The sequence below is a fragment of the Bos indicus x Bos taurus genome, chromosome 21 (assembly GCF_003369695.1).
Source record: "Bos indicus x Bos taurus breed Angus x Brahman F1 hybrid chromosome 21, Bos_hybrid_MaternalHap_v2.0, whole genome shotgun sequence".
NCBI lineage: Eukaryota > Metazoa > Chordata > Mammalia > Artiodactyla > Bovidae > Bos > Bos indicus x Bos taurus.
Genome location: NC_040096.1, coordinates 68,248,604 through 68,272,466, shown reverse-complemented (window position 1 = coordinate 68,272,466; position 23,863 = coordinate 68,248,604). Strand labels below are relative to the sequence as shown.

The window sequence follows — 23,863 nt, the reverse complement described above, 5'->3', positions numbered from 1 at the left end:
CCGCCCATCAGCAGGAAGTTGGATTGAAGATGTACTGAGCATGGCCCTCTAGTGGTAGAGAACCCGCCTGCCAGTGCAAGAGACGAGAGACTCAGGTTCAGTCCCCTAGAAGGAAATGGCAGCCCACTCCAGTATTCTTGTCTGGAGAATCCCATGGACAGAAGAACCTGGTGCTACAGTCCATAGGGTCGCAAAGAGTCAGACAGGACTAACGCAGTTTAGCACACATGCGTGAAAGCATGAGCATGGCCCTGTACACCAGAGCGAGACCTGGTTTTGCCTGTAGCCAGTCCCTTCCATCAGGAGGCTTGCACAAGCTTTCTGCCCATCAGAGGACACAGAAGAAGCAAGGGCTGCAGCCCCATGGCCTCTAGAGCAAACCACAATCACAGAAAACCAGCCAAAATGACCCCACGGACCACAGCCATGCGGAGCTCAGAGACTGTGAGCCATGCGGCGCAGGGCCACCCAAGACAGACGGGTCACGGTGGAGAGTTCTGACAAAACGGGCACTACTGGAGAAGGGAATGGCAAAGCCCTGCAGCATTCTTGCCTTGAGAACCCCGTGAACAGTATTGTTGATGATAAGTTGCTCAGTTGTGTCTAACTCTTTGTGACCCCATGGACTGCAGCACACCAGGCTTCCCTGTCCATCACCATCTCCCAGTTTGCTCAAACTCACGTCTGTTGAGTCGGTGATGCCATCCAGCCATCTCGTCCTCTGTCTTCCCTTTCTCCTCCTGCCTTCAATCTTTTCCCAGCATTGGGGTCTTTTCCAATGAGTCTGCTGTTCGAGTCCAGTGGCTGACATATTGGAGCTTCAGCATTGGTCCTTCCAATAAATATTCAGAGTTGATTTCCTTTAGGATTGACTGGTTTGATCTCCTTGCAGTCCAAGGGACTCTCAGGAATCTTCTTCAGCACCACAGTTTGAAGGCATTAATTCTTCAGCGCTCAGCCTTTTTTATTGTCCAGGTCTCATTGTACATGACTATTGGAAAGACCATAGTTTTGCCTATACCTACCTTTATCAGCAAAGAAATGTCTCTGCTTTTTAATACACTGTCTAGGTTTGTCATAGCTTTTCTTTCAAGGAGTAAGGGTCTTTTAATTTCATGGTTGCAGTCATTGTCCTCAGTGATTTTGGAGCCTAGAAAATAAAGTCTATCACATTTTCCATTGTTTCCCATCCCATGAAGTGATGGGACCAGAACGATATGAAAAGGCAAAAAGATAAGAAACTGGAAGATGAGCCCCCAGGTCGGTAGGTGTCCAGTGTGCTGCTGGCGAAGAACAGAGAAAGAGCTGTAGAAGGAATGAAGAGAATGGGCCAAAGCAGAAACGATGCCCAGTTGTGGATGTGTCTTGTGGTGAAAGTAAAGTCTGAAGCTGTAAAGAACAGTACTGCATAGGAACCTGGAGTGTTAGGTCCATGAATCAAGGTAAATTGGAAGTGGTCAAACAGGAGATGGCAAGAGTGAACATCGACATTCTAGGAATCTGAACTAAAATGGACAGCAATGGGCAAACTTAATTCAGATGACCTTTGTGTCTACTACTGTGGACAAGAATCCCTTACAAAGAATGGAGTAGACCTCATAGTCAACAAGAGTCCGAAATGCAGTACTTGGGTACAGTCTCAAAAATGACAGAATGATCTCAGTTTGTTTCCAAGGCAGACCGTTCAGTGTCACAGTGATGCAAGCCTGTGCCCCAGCCTCTAATGCTGAAGGAGCTGACGTTGAATGGTTCTGTGAAGACCTACAAGACCTTCTCACTGTCGTTTAGTTGCCAAGTCGTGTCCGACTCTTCTTGACCTCATGGACTGCAGCACGCCAGGCCTCCCTGTCTCCCTCCTGCCATCTCCTGGAGTTTGCCCAGGTTCGTGTCCATTGCACAGTGATGCCATCCAGCCATCTCATCTGATGTCATCCTCTCCTCCTGCCTTCAATCTTTCTCAGCATCAGGGTCTTTTTCAGCAAGTCGGCTCTTCATAGCAGGTGGCCTAAGTGTTGGAGCTTCAGCATCGGTGCTTCCAATGGGTATTCAGAGTTGATTTCCTTTAAGATTGACTAGTTTGATCTTGCTGCCCAAGGGACTCTGAAGAGTTCCTCTAGCACCGCAGTTCAAAAGCATCAACTCTTTGGCACTGTGCCTTCTTTATGATCCAGCTCTGAGAACCATACATGACTACTGGAAAGACCATGGCCTTCACTATACGGACCTTTGTCAGCAAAGTGATGTCTTTGCTTTTTAGCACACTGTCTAGGTTTGTCACAGCTTTCCTGCCAAGAAGCAATTGTCTTTTCAATTTCATGGCTGCAGTCACCATCCCACTATCCACAGTGATTTTAGAGCCCAAGAAGAGAAAATCTGTCACTGCTTCCACCTTGTCCCCTTCTATTTGCCATGAAGTTATGGGGCTATGTGTCATGATCTTAGTTTTTTTAACATTTAGTTTGAAGCTGGCCTTTTCACTCTCCTTCACCTGCATGAAGAGGTTCTTTAGTTCCTCTTCACTTTCTGCCATTAGAGTGATGTCATCTGCGTATCTGAGGTTGATGGTACTTCTCCCAGCAATCTTGATTGCAGCTTGTAACTCATCCAGCCCAGCATTTCTCATGATATGCTCTGCATATAAGGTAAATAAACAGGGTGACAATAAACAGTCTTGTCATACTCCTTTCTCAATCCTGAGCCAGTCTGTTGTTCCATACAAGGTTCTACCTGTTGCTTCTTGACCTCTATACATGTTTCTTAGGAGGCAGGTAAGGTGGTCTGATACTCCCATCTCTTTTAAGAATTTTCCACAGTTTGTTGTGATCCACAGAGTCAAAGGCTTTAGCATAGTCAATGAAGCAGAAATAGATGTTCTTCTGGAACTCTCTTGCTTTTTCAACGATCTAGCAGATGTTGACAATTTGATCTCTGGTTCCTCTGCCTTTCTAAATCCAGCTTGAACATTTGGAAGTTCACGGTTCATGTACTGTTGAAGCCTCGCTTGGAGAATTTTGAGCATTACTTTGCTCATGTGTGAGATGAGTGCAGTTGTGTGGTAGTTTGAACATTCTTTGGCATTGCCTTTCTTTGGGTTTGGAATGAAAACTGATCTTTTCCAGTCCTGTGGCCACTGCTGAGTTTTCCAAATTTGCTGGCATGTTGAGTGCAGCACTTTCACAGCATCGTCTTTTAGGATTTGAAATAGCTCAGCTGGAATTCCATCACGTCCACTCGCTTTGTTTGTAATAATGCTTCCTAAGGCCCGCTTGACTTGACATTCCCGGATGTCTGGCTCTAGGTGAGTGACCATATCATCATGGTTACCCGGGTCACTAGGACCTTTTTCGTACAGTCTTTCTGTGTAATCTTACCACCTCTTCTTAATCTCTTCTGCTTCTATTAGGTCCTTACTGTTTATGTCCTTTATTGTGCCCATCTTTGCATGAAATGTTCCTTTGGTATCTCTGATTTTTCTTGAAGAGATCTCTGGTCCTTTCCATTCTATTGTTTTCCTCTATTTCTTTGCATTAATCATTTGGGAAAACTCTCTTATCTCTCTTTGCTGTTCTTTGGAACTCTGCATTCAGATGGGTATATCTTTCCTTTATCCTTTGCCTTTTGCTTCTCTTTGCTCAGCTATTTGTAAGGACTCCTCAGACAGCCATTTTGCCTTTTTCCATTTCTTTTTTGGGAGATGGTTTTGGTCACCACCTCCTGTACAGTGCTACGAACCTCCGTCCATAGTTCTTCAGGAGCTCTATCAGATCTAATCCCTTGAGTCACTTCTACTGTACAATCATAAGGGATTTGATTTAGGTCACACCTGAATGCCCTTGTGGTTTTCCCCATTTTCTTCAGTTTAAGTCTGAATTTTGCAATAAGATTTTTTGCCCAGAGGCCATCCAGGCTGTGGAATAGGTTCACCTTTGGGTTCTGTAATGAGTCTCTACTGATTTTCTCTTCTGTGTTCTTACTTACGATGTTTTGCTTTTCAAGGAAGCCTGTGTGTCATGGATTTGAGTTCTTCAGTTATAAACACAATGGTTTGTTACTATCTCATAACTTTTGAATGGAGATTGTCTCCTACAGCTTCACAGGGAAGAAGAGCTTGAATGCTTCTGTGCTTTTTCTTGTTTTAGGTGTTCACCGCTTTGTTCCTAAACTCAAGTAGAAACTTAAGCTTTGGAGTCAGACACTTGGGTCAGACACTCTGGCACTTCTTAGTCATGTGACCTTGGGCAGTCCTTTACTCTGTCTGCCGTGGCGATCATCCCAGTGCCTAGTTCCGTGGACTGTTGGCAGAGTTCAGTGATGTGATGCGGGCAAACAGCCTGTCTGTGAACATAGGAAACACTGAAACAATAGCCGTTTTTACTATCAACAAATTGTAAAAGTCCTTTGAAGTATCTTGTTATAAACTTCAGTTCTCATTTTAAGCACCTAAGATATGTCAGTACTAGCAGAATTAACAAACACTAGCTCTGTGTGTCTCCTACTTCCAACAAGCACTTTTCATAAGTATAAGATATAGACAGGTATTTATTATGAAAACTTATTTAAAAACCCTGAGATCTTGATTTTTTTACATTAATGACAAAACTTAGGCAAGTCTTTATGCATGGAAATTAGTAACTTAATGTTTGGTTTTCCTTTTATGGTGATTTCCAGATCCTGCTTACAGTTGTTATTGAACAGTGCTAGCATCAGACTTCCCCTTCCGTGGCCCACACCTCATTAGGTGAGACCGTACCCGCCGTGTCACTCTGCTGTGCCGGCCGTGCTCTGTCTTGTTTCATTAGGACGTCTTATCATGCTCCGTGTCACCAGTGCCTGCATTTAGATTCCATGAAGCCCAAGAGACAGCTTTGGAAGTATTTTTTTTCTTTGTAAATGGCATAGATAATCTTCAGGCACTGAGACGTCTGTTTTCTACACTTGAGTTTTGCTTAGTTTTCTAAAGAGGAGAAACATTTTGAGAATGGTAACTCAAAGCATCATAAGCAAATTCAGAGGAGAATCATGGTTTTAAAGAGCTGGCTCAAACCTGAAGGACAAAATAGAGTCATCTGTAAAAAGATAGGAGGGGGCTATTGGACTTACTTTTCTGTGTAAATTGTGTTCTCATTTTGTACAGATAGATAGTATTGTCTTATCAGATCAGATCAGTCGCTCAGTCGTGTCCGACTCTTTGTGACCCCATGAATCACAGCACGCCAGGCCTCCCTGTCCATCACCAACTCCTGGAGTTCACTCAGACTCACGTCCATCGAGTCAGTGATGCCATCCAGCCATCTCATCCTCTGTCGTCCCCTTCTCCTCCTGCCCCCAATCCCTCCCAGCATCAGAGTCTTTTCCAATGAGTCATGCCATCCCATCCCATCACTTCATGGGAAATAGATGGGGAAACAGTGTCAGACTTTATTTTTCTGGGCTCCAGAATCACTACAGATGGTGACTGCAGCCATGAAATTAAAAGATGCTTACTCCTTGGAAGGAAAGTTATGACCAACCTAGATAGCATATTCAAAAGCAGAGACATTACTTTACCAACAAAGGTTCGTCTAGTCAAGGCTATGGTTTTTCCTGTGGTCATGTATTGTCTATACACATGATTATATTAAAGTGCTCTTCAGAGACATTGCTTTACTAATTATTTCTGTTTTGAGTTTTATTTCCTGCTGGCAAAAGGATTAGTACTTGACTTTTTGGTATTAGCAGACATGAAAAAATAGGATTTGTCTAATTATAAATCTTTATTACTAGAGAAAAAAATAAATACAAAGAAATGATATAATATTTATTTAAAGTTATTTCCATTGGGAAAAATACTTTACTGATTGAATAGGTCGAATAACTGGTATAACTAGATATGTTAAAAATAAGTTTATTGATATATAATTCACATACTGTCACATTCATGCCTTTGAAGTCTGCAGTTTAGTGCTTTTAATATATCCACAGGTTTGTGTAACCATCACCACTAGCTAAGTTTAGAACGTTTTCATCACCCCAAGAAGAACCCCGGTGCCCGTTAGCAGTCACTTCCCTCCTTCCCTCCCACCCCTGGCAGCCACTAATCTGCTTCTGTGTGGGTTTGCCTGCTCTGGACATCGCGTGTAAGTGCGGTCGTAACAGCATGTGGCCTTCTGTATCTGGCTTCTTTCACTTGGCATCGCGTTTCTAAGGTTTATCCATTATCTCAGGAATGTAGCATTCTCCTCACTCCTTTTTATGGTCAAGTCATATTCCATTGTATAACATGTACAACCTTTGTTTGTCCATTCATTGGTTTTGACTGTTACTTTTTTGCTGTTATGACTGTATAGTTATGCTCTAATTTTTTTGTGCAAGTTTTTGTGTAGACATACTTCTCTAGGGTATATACCTAGGATTAGATCAGTGTTTTTCAAAAATTCATATAGGAATATATTTTCTTGAATTTTACAAAGAAATAAATAGAAAAAGGAAGCCTTATTCTGAGAATTGTTAATACACCTAATTTAAACTTTTGTAAGGTCAGTAAAATGTAATTAGAACATCTATTAGGAGATCATCTTTATATTTGAACAGTTAGAAGAAAATGCATGATTCTTTATTCTGGTTCCCTTATATGATTCACTTGTGCATTTCAGATTCTTTCAACTGTAGACACTAGATGACACTTGGTTAATTGAGAAGTTATTTAGTAATGGCAGGTATATTCTAAGTACGAAGGTATTTATTAAAATTTTTCTGTTTTTCTTTTTTCTTTTGGAGTGGTTTAGAGTAGTGATTCAGACTGTAGCTTTGAAGTTAGTCAGATCAGGGTTAAATCCTGGTCTGGCATTCATTAGCTCGGTGACCTTGGACAAGTTATTTAACCTCTCCAAGTTTCCTTTCCCTAATCTGTAAAATGAAGGTGGTATTTGTCTCATAGAGTTGGTGTGAGAATTGAGAATGTGTGAAGTGCAGATGGCAGTGCCTAGACTAATGTTCATCCATTAACTAAAGACCATAGTTTCCATGAGGGTTCACTGTGTCTGTTGTACAGTTCTGTGGGTTTTGACAAATGTCGAGTGTCTTTTATCTTCCAATATAGTATCATACTGAGTAGTTTCACTGCCCTCAAAAATTCTTAGTGCTTCATTTACTCATCCTTCCTTCCGCCCTCAACTCCTGGCAACCACTGATTTTTTTTTTTTTTACCATCTCCACAGATTTTTATTTTTCAGAATATCGTTTAATCGGCGTCATACAGTATGTGGCCTTTCAGACTGCTTTCTTGCACTTGGCCATGTGTGTTTGTTTGCTGTGTCTTTTGTGACTTGGTAGCTGTTTTTATCACCGCTTGGTGTCCTTTGTCTGGATGCGCCACAGTTTATCCATTCATTCACCTACTGAAGGATATCTTGGTGACTTCCAAGCTCTGACAGTTATGAATAAAGCTACTATAAACATTCATGTGTAGGTTTTTGTCTAGATATAAGTTTTCAACTCGTTTGGATCAGTACCAAGAATCTTTAATTGTTAGATCACACGGTAAGAGTGCGTTTTGGAAGAAACTGAGGCTGTCTTCCAGAATGGCTGTGCCGCTTCGCACTTCCACCGGCACCTTCCTGTGCTCCGCTGCTTCACCGCCATTTCGGATCGCCAGTGTTCTGGATTTTGGACATTCTCTTAGGTGGGTGGTGCTTTCTTTGATGAGGTGCGTAGATCTTTTATCCACTTTTTGATTGGGTTCTTTGTTTTCTTATTACTGAGTTTTCAGTTGTGTATATTTAGGATACAAGTTCTTTATCAGTTATGTGTTTTATAATATTTTCTCCCAGGCTGGTCTTTTCATTTTCTTAATAATTTGTGTGTGTGTGTGTTTGGGTTTTTTTTTTTTTAGTTTTTATTTTATACTGAAGTATAGTTGATTTGCAGTGTATTATAATACTGTTTTATATTGTTCTGTTCCATTAAAAACAAAACTGGCCCCGAGGGCACTAACTGATTATACAGCATGTTAGTAGGTCACAACCTGTGGTTGAAAATTAGTATTTGTTCTGTTTCCATAATGTTCACATGAACAGAGTCAGTAAAGCAGCGGACATTCTGGGCAGTGATTCCCAACATTGATGAGTAGGGGTGTCAAGAGTTGATACTGCCCTTTTCCTATTCAGAGATTCTTTAAGTTTTGGAGACTAGATTAAATTTGCTCAGCTGCTTCACCTCCACACATGCTATGGACTTATGGCATACCTAGTTTTTATGAGAAGGTTCGTGAGTTTTGCATTTCTATAAGGTTCTAGACAGGTTCCCCCAAAATGCATATGCTTTTAAATACTGGAGGGACTAAATAAGTTAGGTGAAGGGAAGCTGAGATGTATATTTTGTATTCCCAGGAATAGTGTATAACCAGATCTCACCAGTTCAAGCTATTGAGAGGAAGTTTTCATATGATGGAATATATATTTTTAAAACAATAAATTATTAAAGTGAATAAAAACAGTGACCTGAACTAAACATAAATGATATGGTTTTTGAGGATCTAATTTAAAGGTCACTTAACTGTATTAGTTTCTTCTTATGAGTAGATGCAACTCAAATATTTAAATGTATCTGTCCTCTCAAGAGTGTTAAATGTTTCTCCCTTATTTAGAAAAACTTTTTCATTATCCTTGAAAGGCTAGTTCTAGTTCTTTGCCAAAATAATACGTTTTAGTCATGGAAATTGAACTTAATATGATCTTACAAAACTATTCGTTCTTCTTTGGAGTTAATTCTTTTCCCCAAAATTTGCAGGAGTGTATGTGTGGGGGTAGAGGTGGAACTCACCCCCTGGCACCCTTCAGTGCCACCTTATGGAAAGCAGGAAGGCTTTACCGAGGGATGTCTGTGATGTCTAGGTTTGAGTGGAATCTGCCAAATATCACATATGTGTGTACAGGCTTCTGACTTTTACACTAGCATTTTTAAAAGATTCTTTTCCTTCTAATGTGGAGTAACTCAGCGACTAGAGGGGTATAATATTGATCTTTTTTTCCTATTTGAGACCTTGAAGATAGTGTAAGAAGGCAGACACCTACCCTTTGTGACACAACCTACTTTAAAAATAATTATTTTATGTACTTGGGGGAGTTGATTGAGTGCCCACTATGTGCCAGGCTCCACTCCAGGCGGTAGTGACACAGCAGTGAACTAGCTAAATCCCTGCTCCTCAGGAGCTTAAGTTCTAGTGGAAGGACAGAGGAGAAACAAATAAATACACGGCTTACACAGGTGTGTAAGGTGGTGGTGAACGCGAAGAAAACAAAGTGGTGAGAGGCTGCAGATGGGGAGGCTGCTTCAGACGGGCCGGTCAGGCGCACGAAGGCCTTACAGGCTCCACCCAGGCGGTTCCTTACATCAGTGGTTGATCCTGGCGACTTGCTTTATGGGGCTCAGATGACCTTGAGAGTGAGGAGAAGTGCCCTCTTGAGGGATTCGATTCGGTTATGCTGGTGGCTGCCTGCTAGGCTGCCTCGGTCTTTCACTTACCGAGCACCGCTTACCAATGTGGTCCACTCCGGCACTGAGTTAGAGAACACAAGTGCTGCCCGCCGCGGCCTGCGGCTTTTTGGGGTTTTTAACAACTTTTAAAAGTGAAAATATGTACAACTTGGGACACACTTAGATAATTTTAAGAGCAGGTAATGGGGGTCACAGCTCACCCCTGTGAGTCACAAACACTGTTTCAGTAGAGGATATAATCATGAAAACCATTGATAATTTAGTGCGAGAATGTTGTGCCAGAAATAGCCACGGTCTGTTATAGGAGAGCAAAAGAGGAGGCTCTGACTCTCACCAGGTCAGGATGGGGAGGCAGTGTGGCAGGAAGTGCTCCCCAGAGGAGGTGGATGACTGCGGATGATGGGGAAGGTGGGGCAGGGCCGGCAGGGCCTGGCAGCCTGGCTTGTCTGGGCAGAGGGGGCGGTGTGAGAAGGCGTGTGAGGCGTCTGCCGTCGTGCGCTCTGCGTGTTGCAGCACACGGTGCAAGTCTGCGTGTGTCTAACCGTGGTTGACCAGATCTTTTATTTTCAATATAGTAATCTTTGAGGAGGAATGAACAGTAATTCTTTTTTTTTCCTTTGTCTTCTTAACCCTTAACTCTATTGGGTTTCATCTCTATGCATACTATTAAAGAAAAGCACAGCACTACCCCTTAGATTGTGACATGCTGTCAATTGTAAGGTGTATTGTGATTTCAAAGATGCTTTAAAAAATGCATCTGGCGTGAATGCACATGTTACTTGTGTTGAAGATCCTTCCATTTCTTTTAATCTGGGGAAACCTTACTGTAATAATGGTAGCAGCCCCATGCCTTTTCAGCTCTAATTTTAGAAGATGCTTTAGGAAGTATGTACCATCCAGGTCAATGCCAGCTTAATTTATCTCAAAAGCTTTTAAATCTCATGATTGTAATAAAATTAGCTTTGACTGAGTAGTAGAGATTAGAGAAATTAGAGATTTTGCTAAGATTAGGAAAGATAGGGTTTAGTAAAGACTTTAAAATAGAATTAAAAACTGAAATAATGTGTAGTGACTTTTGGATCAGTTATCTGGGAGTTCTTAACTTTTAAGAATTAACGTTCAGACTCACAACTCTGCCATTCTGCTTCTCCTCTGCTTCTTCCATCACGTTGAACTTACTCACAACTCTTGGTAATTCAGAAAGTATCCCCAGAGTGTCACACTGTCATTCATTCTGACAACAAGTTCCTAAAGAAACCTTTCTGAGCAGAGAAGCACAGTCCGTGCCTTTATGGATGCCACTGTGTGCCCGTGGTGGGTGTGAGCATGCGAGCCTAGTTCTGGCCAGAGGCCCGGCTTCCCGCAGCACGTGGTTATGTAAACCTTCATTAGCTCAGAGTATGGAGAACAAGCCATGGACCCTGTAGTGGGTGTGGGGGTGCAGGAGGAAGCTGAAAGGGCTGAAGAACCGAGAGGAGCAGGACCCTCTGCTGGTCATCAGTGAGTTGTAGTTACAGCACTTAAAGAGAAGATAATTTTTAAAAAAATTTTCGCTGCCTTGAAAGTTTGATTTATAAACTGTGGTTTGGGAAAACCTATTGTTAGATCTTAAAAAGCATAGACTGTGAAATCACATGGGAAAATATTTACCATGTGTGGGTTCATGCCCAGTTGTGTCCAGCTCTGTGACCCTGTGGACTGTAGCCCACCAGAGTCCTCTGTCCATGGGATTTCCCAGGCAAGAATATTCCAGTGGTTTGCCATTTCCTACTCCAGAATTACCATTAGAACTGTAAAATAAAAGTGTAAATAAAAGTAAAAATCTATTCTGATTGTTCTGGTGAAACTGGTATAGCATTAAGGCCCTTCAAGTTCTGGACTTGTTTGTACTAGATCCAGGATTTACCTGTTTTATTCCAAATTATTTAGATTCCAAGCCAGTTATGTGTTTAAAAGACCCCCGACATTTAAAAATTTGTCTGGATCAGTGAGCAGAAAGAACTGTTTTATTTCTTGTAAAATAGAACTGTGTTTATAATTTCCAGAAGAACTGAATGAAAATGCTTGTTTACTGAACGGATCGGCTGTGTCTCACCTAGAGCATGTGTAGTGTTCCTCCAGTTCTGTGGCGTGGTGGAGACTTTACATTTTGGTGTCGTTCGTGGAGTCGACCAGATTTCAGGGAGCCTTGCAGGCATCAGATACTGATCAGGAAGTGGAATGAAAGATTCAAAAGTGAATTGCCTGGAGCCTGGTGAGGCAGGTAAACAGGCTGGCGCTGTGATGTAATAAAGATGTGTGTGAAGGGTCACTGGATCACAGAGGAAGGAACATGTGGCCTCCCTGGTGAGAGAAGGTGGTGAAAGGAGGTTTTGCAAAGGCGGTAGCATCTGAACTGAGTTTTGAAGGGTGAACAGGAGTTTATAGGCAAACAGGAGGGGCCCTGGGGCAGAGGGCCGGTGGCCTGAGAGAGCTGGGGAGGGGCAGCGAGGTTGAGCGCAGGAAGGCACGAGTCCTGGCAGGCCAGGGAGGTGGTGAGGAGTGTTCCCCTTGGTCAGGGCCTGCAGCTTGTCCTGCTGTCCAGGCTCTCTCAAAGGGTGTTCCGTGGCGATCCAGGCCCTGTGAGAGTCCCTGGGGGAGAAAAGTTAGAGATCCACATGAACATGGCAATGCTCGCCTCTGAGTGCTCCGTAAAGAGCCCGGTTTCCTGTTTATAAACCAGAAAACATGTTTGGGGAAGGGTGGCTGTTGGGTGGTACGAGGCCCCTGAATGTTTTAAGCCAGGAAGTGACTTCACTTGGTTCACGTTTAGAGAGGGAACCGGTGGCAGCCATGGGGCAGGTGGGGTGAGAGGAGACGGGGCCCAGAGAGCAGTTCGTAACTGTGACTGGTTTTGGTCAAATAAAACCTGGCCACCAGTATAAAGATGTTTAAATCTCAAAAGTTGGGAATGTAGGGCACTTCTAAGAAAAAAATATTGTACCAATAAACTATACTAAGATACTCAGTTGACAGCTGAGATTTTGAGAAGGGAATTTGGGGACAAATACAGATTTTGTTTCTGACTTTGATCAAAGATTAAACAAATATTCTATGATATTGTCTGATTAAAGAAAATCTTTGGTTTAAATTTTACTTTAGGAGTAATGTTTTTAAAAATCCTTCTCACAGGATCTGTTGAGTTCTTAGGTCAAAGTGATAGGTTTTTGGTGTGTTTTTTTTTTTTTTTTTTTTTTTTAAGATTAAAAAAAATAATACTGGACAGTTTTTATTTTTTGAAATTATAATGTGCTTTCATTTAAGAACCATTTTCATTTTTTTACTGTGATATATTATTTCTTCAATTTAAAAAAATAAGTTGGATTTTTGGTCTTTCTAGTACCAATTTTTAGGAGCCCTTTAGATCTTGAGGGCTTCCCTTGTGGCCCAACTGGTAAAGAATCCACCTGCAATGTGGGATACCTGGGTTTGATCCCTGGGTTGGGAAGATCCCCAGAGAAGGGAAGGGCTACTCACTCCAGTATCCTGGGCTGGAGAGTCCTGTGGACGGTATAGTCCACGGGGTCGCAGAATCGGACTCGCCTGAGCGACTGTCACTTTCACTTTAGTGTTGAGACTGACTTTTCATATGTAATGTTAGTTGCAAATATTTCCCCCAGTTTGTCTTTTTTGCTTTGTAAAAGATCCTTGTATTTAATTACTTGAATATATCTTATAATGGTTTTTTAATCATAGTTAGAAAGGGCTCTGTACTCCAAGGTTACAAAAAAATTTACCCAGTTTTATTTTAGAATTTTTATAATTCTGTGATTTATTTTAAAATATTTAATTAGGAACTTACCGCTTGTGTATAATATGCAGTATAAACCCATTTTTTCCAGTGGGGTGTGTTAATTATTCAGGCATCATTCACTGAATAGCTTGTCCCTCGTCGGTTTTGAGGCGCCTCCTTCATCATTTGCCATTTTCTGTTTCTGGACTTCATGGTCTGTCCGCTGGTCTGGCCCTTCGTGTTCTGGAGCCTTACCGTATCGAGGCTTTATGACATCCAGTAGTGCTGCTGCCGCCGCCAGGTCGCTCCAGTCGTGTCCGACTCTGTGACCCCAGAGACGGCAGCCTCCCGGGCTCCCCCGGCCCTGCAGTGCTACTTCCCTTCTAACACTCCTCTTCGGGCATTTTCCCGACTTGTCTTACATTTTAACTTTTCAACATGAACTTTAGAGTGAGCCTAACCTGTCCTGTAAGCATTTTGGCTGGATGGAGTGGTGGTAGGAAGGTGGGGAAATCACTTTTAATTTGCAAGTTAATCTTTTTATTGCTTAATGACTCTTAAGTTGTAGCTTTAATTTAATCTTTTTTCTTACAGATGATATTAACCGTGTTCTTGAGCAACAATGAACAGATTTTAACAGAAGTTCCTATAACACCAGAAACAACATGTCGTGATGTTGTAGAATTCTGCAAAGAACCTGGAGAAGGCAGTTGCCATTTAGCTGAAGTGTGGAGGGGAAATGGTATGTATTAGGCTCTATAACAGTGACCAAGTACATGAAATCCGATGTTTGTTGAATGCAGAATTTTGTTCCTGGTTCTTTGTTACCTGAGGTAATAAGGAATTGAGAAATTAAAAACTCGTTATATCACATGGGGATAGGATGTTATAAATGCTATTTTCAAAAAAGTGTGTTATAGCAAGGAGCTCAACCCAGTGCTCTGTGACAACCTAGAGGGGTGGGTTGGGAGGGACGTTTTAAGAGGAAGGGGACATATGTTTAAATATTAATAGTAAGCCCTTAATAAATATTTATTAAATTGAGAAGAGTTAAGGCTGGCTCTTACATTTAAGGATTTGTCATGCTAGCTGGTCAGAGAAGATCAGTGCAGGTAATATGATTACTGAATGCAGAAAATTCTGCAAAATAACATAGACTCTAACGGAGAGGTTGAATTGAGCTGGGATGAGATATGCTGGGTGAGAGAAGCAGTGTGAAGGAAGGACTGGAGAAGAGAATGGACAGGGTGTGCCCCTCAGACAGCGTTGACGGGGGTGCTGAGATGGGCAAGGCCTCCGCTCCAGCAGCGAGTGGAAGAAGGGGCAGTGTGCACTCACGACTCCGCGTCAGGGAGCAAAAGAGCGGCTAGCTGGACATGCTGCGTTTGAGACGTGTCCAGGTGGATGTGTTTAAGGACACTCAGGGATAATCAGTGAATTCTTAACACTTCTTAAAAACAATTTTTAACTGAGGTGTAATTGGCGTACAACATGATGTTTGAAATGTACCACGTAATGGTTTGATTTTTGTGTGTATTGTGAAATGATCACCACAGTATGTCTAGTTCACATCCATTGATTGCCCTACACAGTTACAGAATATGTGTTCTTGTGATGAGGACTTTTAAGGTCTACTCTCTTGGCAGCTTCACACCTGCAGTTACAATGTTAACTGTGGTCACCGTGCTGTACACAACATCCCCAGTGAGAATTCTTCATGTATCCTAGATACAAGTCCCTAATCAGGTATATGATTTATAAATATTTTCTGTGTTATCCTTCACATCTGGAGTAAAAACTTTAAGGACAACATTCTCAAGAGAAACTTGACTTTGAGAAATGGTGGGCCATCACCGAAGTAGCAGAAGAGGCCAGGTCCTCGGGTATCAGCCTGACACACAGGAAGGGATGACGCAGTGGTGGTTTCAGGGTGAATGTTCGAGCCTGGTCGCTCTGTCACTGTGCGCTCTTCTCTCGCCTCAGCATTCTTGCCTTTGTTGCTTGTTATCACTTCTAATTCCTGGTCGGCCTCTTGTATTAGCTTGGGAGAGCCCTCGTGGTCCCGGCTGCTGGAGGATGCTAGTCTCTTACGTGAGTCTTGAGTTGGTGCTGTCCCTGGCTCCATGGCCGTCTCCATGGCCTGGGGTTTTACCTCATCGAGAATGAGGCCTGCCTCCCGGCAGAACAGACGGTCACAGCCTGCTGCTCCCGTTGTCTAGAGCAGTCCCCAGCACCTGGCCCCCAACCTTCACTCTCCTTGAGTCTTAGAGGGTGTTACAGGTCTCTCCTCTTTGCTTCAGTACTGTCATTGTGTTTATCAAAACAGGACAGTGGCTTTCATCTCTTCCTCTCTCACTGGACTAAAACCGCTGAAGGCGGGGACTTGTTTACCGTCATACGTGCAGTGCCCAGCCTGGTGCTCATAGCAGGCCCTGAGTAAACACATCATTGAGTAAATTGGAGCTGCAGAGCGAAGTCTGGGCAAGATGGTGGCGGATGAAGTTCAAAGGAAGGGAGCAAGCACGGCCTTTCTCAGTCTTTTTACCCTGGAGGAGCAATTCAAGTGATTTTCAGATTTTGGAGAACCCTTTGCATAAAATTACCACATCTGTTACTCACGGTATACTCATGTCATCAGTGTTCATAAATAGAATACTCCAATATAATCGTCAATGCTTTTTTAAATTTTTAATATTTATTTGGCCGTGTCGGGTCTCACTTGCAGCATGCGGGATTGTCACTGTGGCACAGAGTGCGCAGGCTCAGTAGTTGCTCCACCACACTTGGGATCTTGGTTCTCCCACCAGGGATCGAACTCGAGTCTCCTGCATTGCAAGGTAGTTCTTAACCACTGGACCACCAGGGAAGCCCCTTTCAGTCCCCTGTTGAGAGGAGAGTGTTTCTGTGTGGATCTGTGTATTGGTCTGCTCAGGCAACCGTAATGAAGTGCCACAAATTGGGCGGCTTGAGTAACAGAAATTCACCCATCTTTTTGCAGTTCTAGAGGCTAGTGGTCTGACTTCAAGGTGTCAGCAGGGCTGGTCTCTCCTGAGGCCTCTCCGCATGGCATGTAGATGGTCATGCCTCCTCCCCATGTCCTCGTGTGGCCCTCCCTCTGTGTGTGTGTGTCCTAATCTCTTCTTAAAGGGACACCAGGCACATTGGATTAGGGCCCATGCTAATGACCTCATTTTTACTTTCTGCCTTCTTAAAGATCCTGTCTCCAAATAAGGTCCTATTCTTATGGAGGACTAGGTTCAGGACTTTGGCATGTGGGTTTCTGTGTGAGGGGACACAGCCCAGCCCATAACAGCCTGTTCATTTGGCCCGCTTATTACCCTGCTCTCATCTGGCCCCTTCCTCACACCGGGCGTCAGCTTAATGTGAATCAGGCGGGCAGGCAGGACCTTCAGCTTTTCTTCTTGTGAAGTCTCCTACTTGGTGTTTTTTGTTGCCTTTTCCGAGAATGCCTGAAAGTTGTCTTACAGATTTCTCCAGTACATACAGTGTTGATGAGGTATAGTATTGATTACATGATATGTGCAGGGTAGTTTTGTTTTCACTTTAAAACAGAAATAACATTTTAGTTAACCTTTATTTAAGCTGCTGAAGCTCAGTTTGCTTTTCTTAAAGTTAATTTTTTCTTAAAAATGTTTTTATTTATAAAGGGAAACATTTTTTTTTAAATAACTGGCTTAAGGAAAAGTTAGACTTAATATTTATAAAGTTATGCTCAGACTTGGTGAAGTTATGCTCAGATTTAAGTGAAGATTTTGTGAATGTCACTCAGTCGTGTTCGACTCTTTGGGACCCCATGGATTATAGTCCATGGAATTCTCCAGGCCGGACTACTGGAGTGGGTAGCCTTTCCTTTCCCCAGGGGATCTTCCCAACCCAGGGATCAAACCCAGGTCTCCAACCCAGGTCTCCCTCATTGCAGGCGGATTCTTTACCAGCTGAGCCACAAGGGAAGCCCAAGTGAAGGTTATAAGTTGATTTTAATTAATGTGAAACAAATCTGTAAGCCAAAGCAATACTAATAAAAATATGGCCTAAGATAAAATTTTATGTTAAACTGATGGACATGATTAGTCTTAAATTCCACAGCTATAGCATTAGAATATACATGTTTTTAAAAAAAATTTTATAACACAAAAATTGTTACTTTCAAAAAGTAAATGACGTTACGGTTTGACAGAAAACAACAAAATTCTGTAAAGCAATTATCCTTCAATTAAACAAATTAAAAAAAAACACAAAATATGGAATGGTAATATTGAATACTTCTTCAGTGTTCAATTTGTGCTTGCTTCTTGCTGTACAGATACTCAGTTCTGAGTTGAATTAACCAAGATGAGACGATTTATGTCCTTGCCTTCGAGGTTTGTTGAACAAGACAAAGCTTGCCTACACGTGTAGGAAGATGAAGTGGCAGCAGCAGCACAGTGCGCGTTGTGTTTCTGTGAATGGCGGGGTTTTCTTCCTTGTGGAAGTCTGGCCCTTCTCTCAGGCCGAAAATTAAATCACATCTTGCGTGTATGACGAGGCTGCCACACGCGCGGCTCTTTCTCCTGACTTGATCTGGGCAGGGGTCTCTCACCCAGCCGTGCTCCTGCGTTGAGAGGAGAAGCGCAGTTCAGTTGCGTCCCGCTCCTCCCAGGGCAGGCCGTTTTCTCCCAGCCTCGAGACCTGCCAGTGTCCGTCCTCACTTTCAAGCACAAGCAGCAGTGGGAACATTTCAAGGTTTCCTTTCTTTCCCTTTAAGTTGAGATAAAATTAGCATAGCATAAAACCCCCCATTTGGGTGCAGCTTTATGGGTGTTAGGGCGTTCTCAGCGTCTCCGAACTGTCTGCCTCCCGTTTCTCCCACCCCAGCCCCTGGCGACCGCTCTATTACTGTCTGGCTCTGTGTTTGACTCTTCTAGGTACCCCATATAGATCGGATCATAGAGTCTGTGACTCTGCTCTGGCTTTCTTTCACTTAGCTTGCTTAAGAGTCATCCATGTTGTAGCACTCATCAATACCTAATTCCTCTGTTTGGCTGAAACTACCCGTTGTATGATATGCAGCGTTGCATTTATCCTTTCATCGGTTAGTGGAGGTTTGCTTTGTTTCCACTGTTTGGCTGCTGTGAACGTTCTGGTGCAAGTGTTGCTGTGGGCTGGCTGCACTGCCCGAAGTGTGTGTCAAGTCTTTGTACATCTGATTGCTGCCTGTAACATTTTAGTGAATAATAAAATTTGGGCAGTTTGTTAATGTGTTCCTTTGAAAGAGTGGGAGGTACCCTGCTTCATGATAAATATAATAAAGGACATTTTTCCCAATGTTCCCTATTTAATGTTGCAAAATTGCTTTTATGATTACTTCTTTGTGTTTATAGTCTTGCTTTTATTTCATTAAAGTTAAAATTTAGTGCTTGTTATATCCTTGAATTCTAATATATATGTGTGTACGTTTATTTAAATTTATTTTTATTCATTTTTTACTTTTGATAGGATTCATTTTGTTTGTCTCTGGGAAAAGTAAGAATTTTTTTGTTTGTTTTTTCCTAGAGCGTCCCATACCCTTTGATTATATGATGTATGAACATCTTCAGAAGTGGGGGCCACGAAGGGAAGAAGTGAAATTTTTCCTTCGACATGAAGATTCCCCAACAGAGAGCAGTGAACAAGGTAGATAAGTGCTTTCCCCCCATTTGCTAATTTTTGCCATGAAAGTTAATTTAAGGAAAATAGGAATAAACGTTAAATTATTCCCCTGTTAACTCACGGGTGGTGAGAGGGAGAGTTGGTGTCTCGTGAGGTTTCACCCCTGTTAGTGCCGTTTATGATGCTTCACACTTTCAGGCTCCCAGCCCTTGCCTCCTCAGGATCCTGAGCCAGTCACATAATGCATGAAACATGGGCGTGGCTCTGCTGCCAGAAGGGACTGTTTTTGATAAATATCACATGGTTGAAATCTCTGGATTTTAAGAGTAAATGAAACCATGAAAGCATCATAAAAATTCTGAAAAACACATATATGTGTATTTGAAGAGAGAGAAATAAAAAAAAAAAAAGAACCCCACCTAAGTGGGGAGTTCCCTAGTGGCCTAGGTTAGGATTCCAGTCTTTTACTGCTGTGACCCAGGTTCAGTCCCTGGTCAGGGAACTGAGCCCCTGCAAGCCTTGTGGTACAAGGACAAAACAAATGTAATATATATATATTATTATTATATACACATAGTCTTGTGTGTGTGTGTATATATATACAGGACTTCAGTGTGACGCTAAACCATAATAGAAAAGACAAACAGTTATTTAAAAAACAACAACAAAAGCCTGCATGGCAGTAACCACCCTAAAGCGAAGTCAAAAGACAGATTATAAACTGGGAAATAGCATATATAGCTCATATTGCAAAGGGTTAGTTACCTTTATATATAATGATAACAAAGCCAGTAAAATAAAATGTGCAAAATATGCAGACATGTAGTTCATAGCAAAGGAAATACACATGGCCAGATGCCCAGCTGTACTCCTAAAAAAGACAGGCAGGGCAAACACCGAGACACTGTTTCACCTGTCACATGGCAGAGATTAGAACGTTTACCAAGTGTTGGCGGACGCCGAGAAACAGGCAGTCTTCCACACTGTTGGCAGCTTCTGTAGAAGGCAATTTAATTTAGCAATATCTACCACACTTACAAAAGCATAAAACTTTTCACCCGGCAGCCTCGCTTTTGAGAATTGTCTGTCCCGTGGCTGTGTCCGCACACATACAAGTGGCACTTCTGCAGCGTCACTCACGGGGTGCCGCTGGCGGGGGCAGCCGTTAGTGCCTCCAGGGGTGTCGGCTGGAGAAACGAGAGCGTGTCTGTGCCGCGCCCTGTCCTGAACCACCTCCTACACTCGTTCCCTGAGTAAGCACCGTGTACACACGTGGTGCCCTCTGTGTAACAGGTGACAGAGGAGCGGCGTGGCCTGCATTGGCTGGTGTGTGTGTGTAGTGTCTGTGGAACCATCAGCAAGACTCTGGTCACATGGCTGGCCTCTGGGGAAGGAGAGAGGGGAAACTGGTCAAGTATGCCTTCTTGCTCCTTTTGAATTTGGAACAGTGGGGACACACTACTTGTTTTGAAAACTTGTTATTGGAGCATCGTTGAATTGCAGTGTTGTGTTAGTTTCAGGTGTGCAGCAGAGTGAGGCGGTTGTCATGTACATACATCCACGTTTTGAAGATTCTTTTCTCATATAGGCTGTTATAGAGCATTGAGTAGAGTACCCTATGCTACACAGTAGGTTCTTATTAGTTATCTATTTTATATACAGGAGTGTGCATATACCAATACCAGTCTCCCATAAATTACTCATTTTTTAATTAAAATTTAAATAAAGGAATCTTTTTTTTTTTTTTGGAAAGCATATACACTGTACAGTTAAGAAAAAATCCCTTAACTTGTTGTTTAACAGTGATTGTGGATTACTTCTGATATTAAAAAAAAATTGGAAGGACATCTTTTTGTCAAAAGAAGACTATTTTATTGCACATTATCCCTGTTGGCTTCTTTTTGTTTGTGTTGTTTTTGGCCGTGCCATGGAGCATGTGGGATCTTAGTTCCCCAACCAGGGATCTATCCTAGGTCCTCTGATTTGGAAGCAAGGAGTCTTAACCACTGGACTGCCAGGGAAGTCCCTATTTGTGAGGTTTTTTAAAACCAGTTTTTTTTTTTTTTTAATGGGCAAAATATACAAACATGCAGTTCATAGCAAAGAGGAAATACATATGGCCTGGGAATATATGGAAAGACGTCCATCCATAAACTCCTAAAGAAAGCAGTGCAGGGAACACAGCGAGATAACTGTATTTCACTCATCACGTCAGCAAAGCTAGAATGTTTAATAACAGCGTTGGCAGAAGTGGAGGATATCCCGCACTTCAAAGAGTCGGACTGAATTCTCTCTGTGGAAGCTAGAGGGGAGCGCGGAGGACTCCCGTCACCTCCCGTCACCTTCACACTTGGGGGAACAGGAGCCTAGTGTGTAAAGGAACGAGACGCAGGTCACGTGCAGGGCGTTGGCTAGAGTGCAGAGCTGATGGAGTGGAGTTTGGAGCGGAGCCGCCTGGGTCCAACGCTAGTCCTGCTGCTGGCTGGGTGTGGGCTGGGGCGCCTGGCGTCACACCCCTGTGCCTCCGCTTCCTGCTGTGTGTGGTGCGCACGGTTGCGGTGGCAGTTAGTGAGGTGTCCTGCTGCGGTGCTCACTAAATGGCAGCTCTTACTGTTTTCTGACTTTGGAGTACAAAATCATCACGTTTCTTCTTCACCATCAAAGATTAAGCGACCCTTGGTATAATTTCTCTGTGTTTTGTAGTATTCTAATTTGATTGTTTATTGTTTGGAAGAAGCAGCAATTATAGAATATTAAATTAACCCGAGCACCTTATTTCAAAGAAGTACTATTACTTTCAGTAAAGAGTTTAATTTATCCTGTAAACTGGTAGATACCATACTCCAGAATGTGTGTATATGTAATTTCTGCTAACAGAGAACAGCTGTTATGAAGCGCCTGTTGCGTGTCATGTGACTGTGTTTGGTTGCACGCTCCGTCGTTCCCATTTATTTACCCTTGTTTTTCACTCATGGCCTCCCTAAGGGCCCTGCATTGGGTATTGGATTCTTACTTGCCCTGCTTCCCCATCAGATGTGCTCTGTGTCTGCTTATGTACTCAGTAGCTTGGCTTTATGCATAAAAAGAGTAAGATTTTTTAATCTCCCAAGAGCCAGTCTTTGCTTCCTTGGGGGTGATAGCACTCTCTGAGAATGTATGGCTTAAGGTGAGGCAGTATTTTCCATAATATAATGTTTCTTCAAAACTTGCAAAGTAGCAGGAAAGAAATAGAAGAAAACATGTTATTCTTTTCTCTTTATTTTAACATCAGGTTAATGACCCTTTGAAATTATGTTTTCTTAGTAATAAAGTAGGCTCTGGGGTGTGATAATTCTCAAAACAGCATCAGGTGAGAGACGAGCAGAGGAGGAGCAGGCATCCAGCGCAGCACAGCCGTTTGTGACTGTGGACTCACCTGGCACAAAACCGCAGCACACTTTTTTAAAAAAAGTAATGGCAGGAGAATTTTGCCAGTTTAAATTTGAAACCCTTAAAAATTAAAAAAATATATATATTTTTATAGAACAAAGGAGAATTCAGAAGATAGTATCCCATCTCAGTTTTAACCCTAGTAGTGAAGATGAGTTTGTGCATCAGTTTTTAAATTATTGGATATTATAAGTTCTATTTTTGTCTCTCTTAAAGTTTTTATCAAAATACAGTTGATTTACAATGCTATGGTAGTTTCAGATTTACAGTAAAGTGAATTAGTTATATGTATACATATATCCATTCTTTTTCTAGATTATTTTCTCATAAAGGTCATTATTTTAGTCTCTACTAAAATAAAAGCTTTAATTTTTAATAAAAATAGATAATATATATAAAATACAAATAACATGAAATTTACCATCTTGACCATTTTTAAGTGTTAGACACTTTTTGATAAATCAGTTTCAAGATTCTGAAATAGAATATAGAAAAAAATTCATTTAAACAACTTTATGTTGATTATAAAACATTTTTTCAACTGTACTAATTTTTGAGCTGTCCAGCCTGGTATTTTATATTTGTGCTCAATAAATATTTGAATAAGTGAAGAAATTATAAAATATGGTTTTTCTAGGATATCAGAGAAGGCAGTGGCAGTGCACTCCAGTACTCTTGCCTGGAAAATCCCGTGGACGGACGAGCCTGGTAGGCTGCAGTCCATGGGGTCGCTAAGAGTCGGACACGACTGAGCGAGTTCACTTTCACTTTTCACTTTCATGCATTGGAGAAGGAAATGGCAACCCACTCCAGTGTTCTTGCCTGGAGAATCCCAGGGACAGGGGGGCCTGGTGGGCTGCCGTCTATGGGGTCGCACAGAGTCAGACACGACTAAAGCGACTTAGCAGCAGCACAGCAGGATGTCTTTTAGTAAGTTTGGGACTCTCATTTCTCTAGGTGGCCGTCAGACCCAGGAGCAAAGAACTCAGAGAAATGTAACAAATGTACCTGGAGAAAAACGCACTGAAAATGGGGTAAGTAATAGTGAATTTTATTGAACAAGTTTGCTTTTTATAGGTACTAATGAATTTTGGTTATAATTTAATTGTTAATATTTATTTCAACTGTGCTAAATCTCCATTGCTGTGTGCAGGCTCTCTCTAGCTGCAGTCGTCGGGGGCTGCTCTTGTTCCCGTGTGGAGGCTTCTCGTGGAGGTGGCTTTTCTCGTTGCAGAACGCGGGCTCTGGGGCACATGGACTCTAGAACTGGGGCTCAAGAGTTGGGGCTCACGGGCTTAGCTGCTGCACGGCTTGTGCACTCTTCTTGGACCAGGGATGGAAACAGTGTCCCCTGCATTGCAAGGCAGATTCATAACCACTGGACCACCAGAGAAGCTGTATAATTTATTTTTAAAGAATTATTTTTTGAGTAGTACTAACCTAAAACAGTAAAACTACCAATTATTTACCAGCAAAACAAGTTTATTTGGGAACAGCAAAAAACTGTAATTCAGGACATGCAGCTATGGACAGCCACAT

The 23,863-nt window shown here is 42.3% G+C and overlaps 1 protein-coding gene across 4 annotated transcripts in view; it reads left to right on the top strand.

The window, feature by feature from the left end:
• The window catches only part of PPP1R13B (protein phosphatase 1 regulatory subunit 13B), an 83,240-nt gene that overhangs the window by 27,929 nt on the left and 31,448 nt on the right, over positions 1 to 23,863 (top strand). For 3 of the 4 annotated variants that reach the window (XM_027521923.1, XM_027521926.1, XM_027521924.1), the window contains exons 2-4: positions 13,841 to 13,988; positions 18,800 to 18,919; positions 23,282 to 23,358. In XM_027521923.1, the coding sequence (XP_027377724.1) occupies positions 13,841 to 13,988; positions 18,800 to 18,919; positions 23,282 to 23,358 (345 nt within the window). Of the gene's footprint in view, positions 1 to 13,840; positions 13,989 to 14,892; positions 14,993 to 18,799; positions 18,920 to 23,281; positions 23,359 to 23,863 lie in introns of those variants that run through there. The other variant, XM_027521927.1, reaches the window with a different exon arrangement.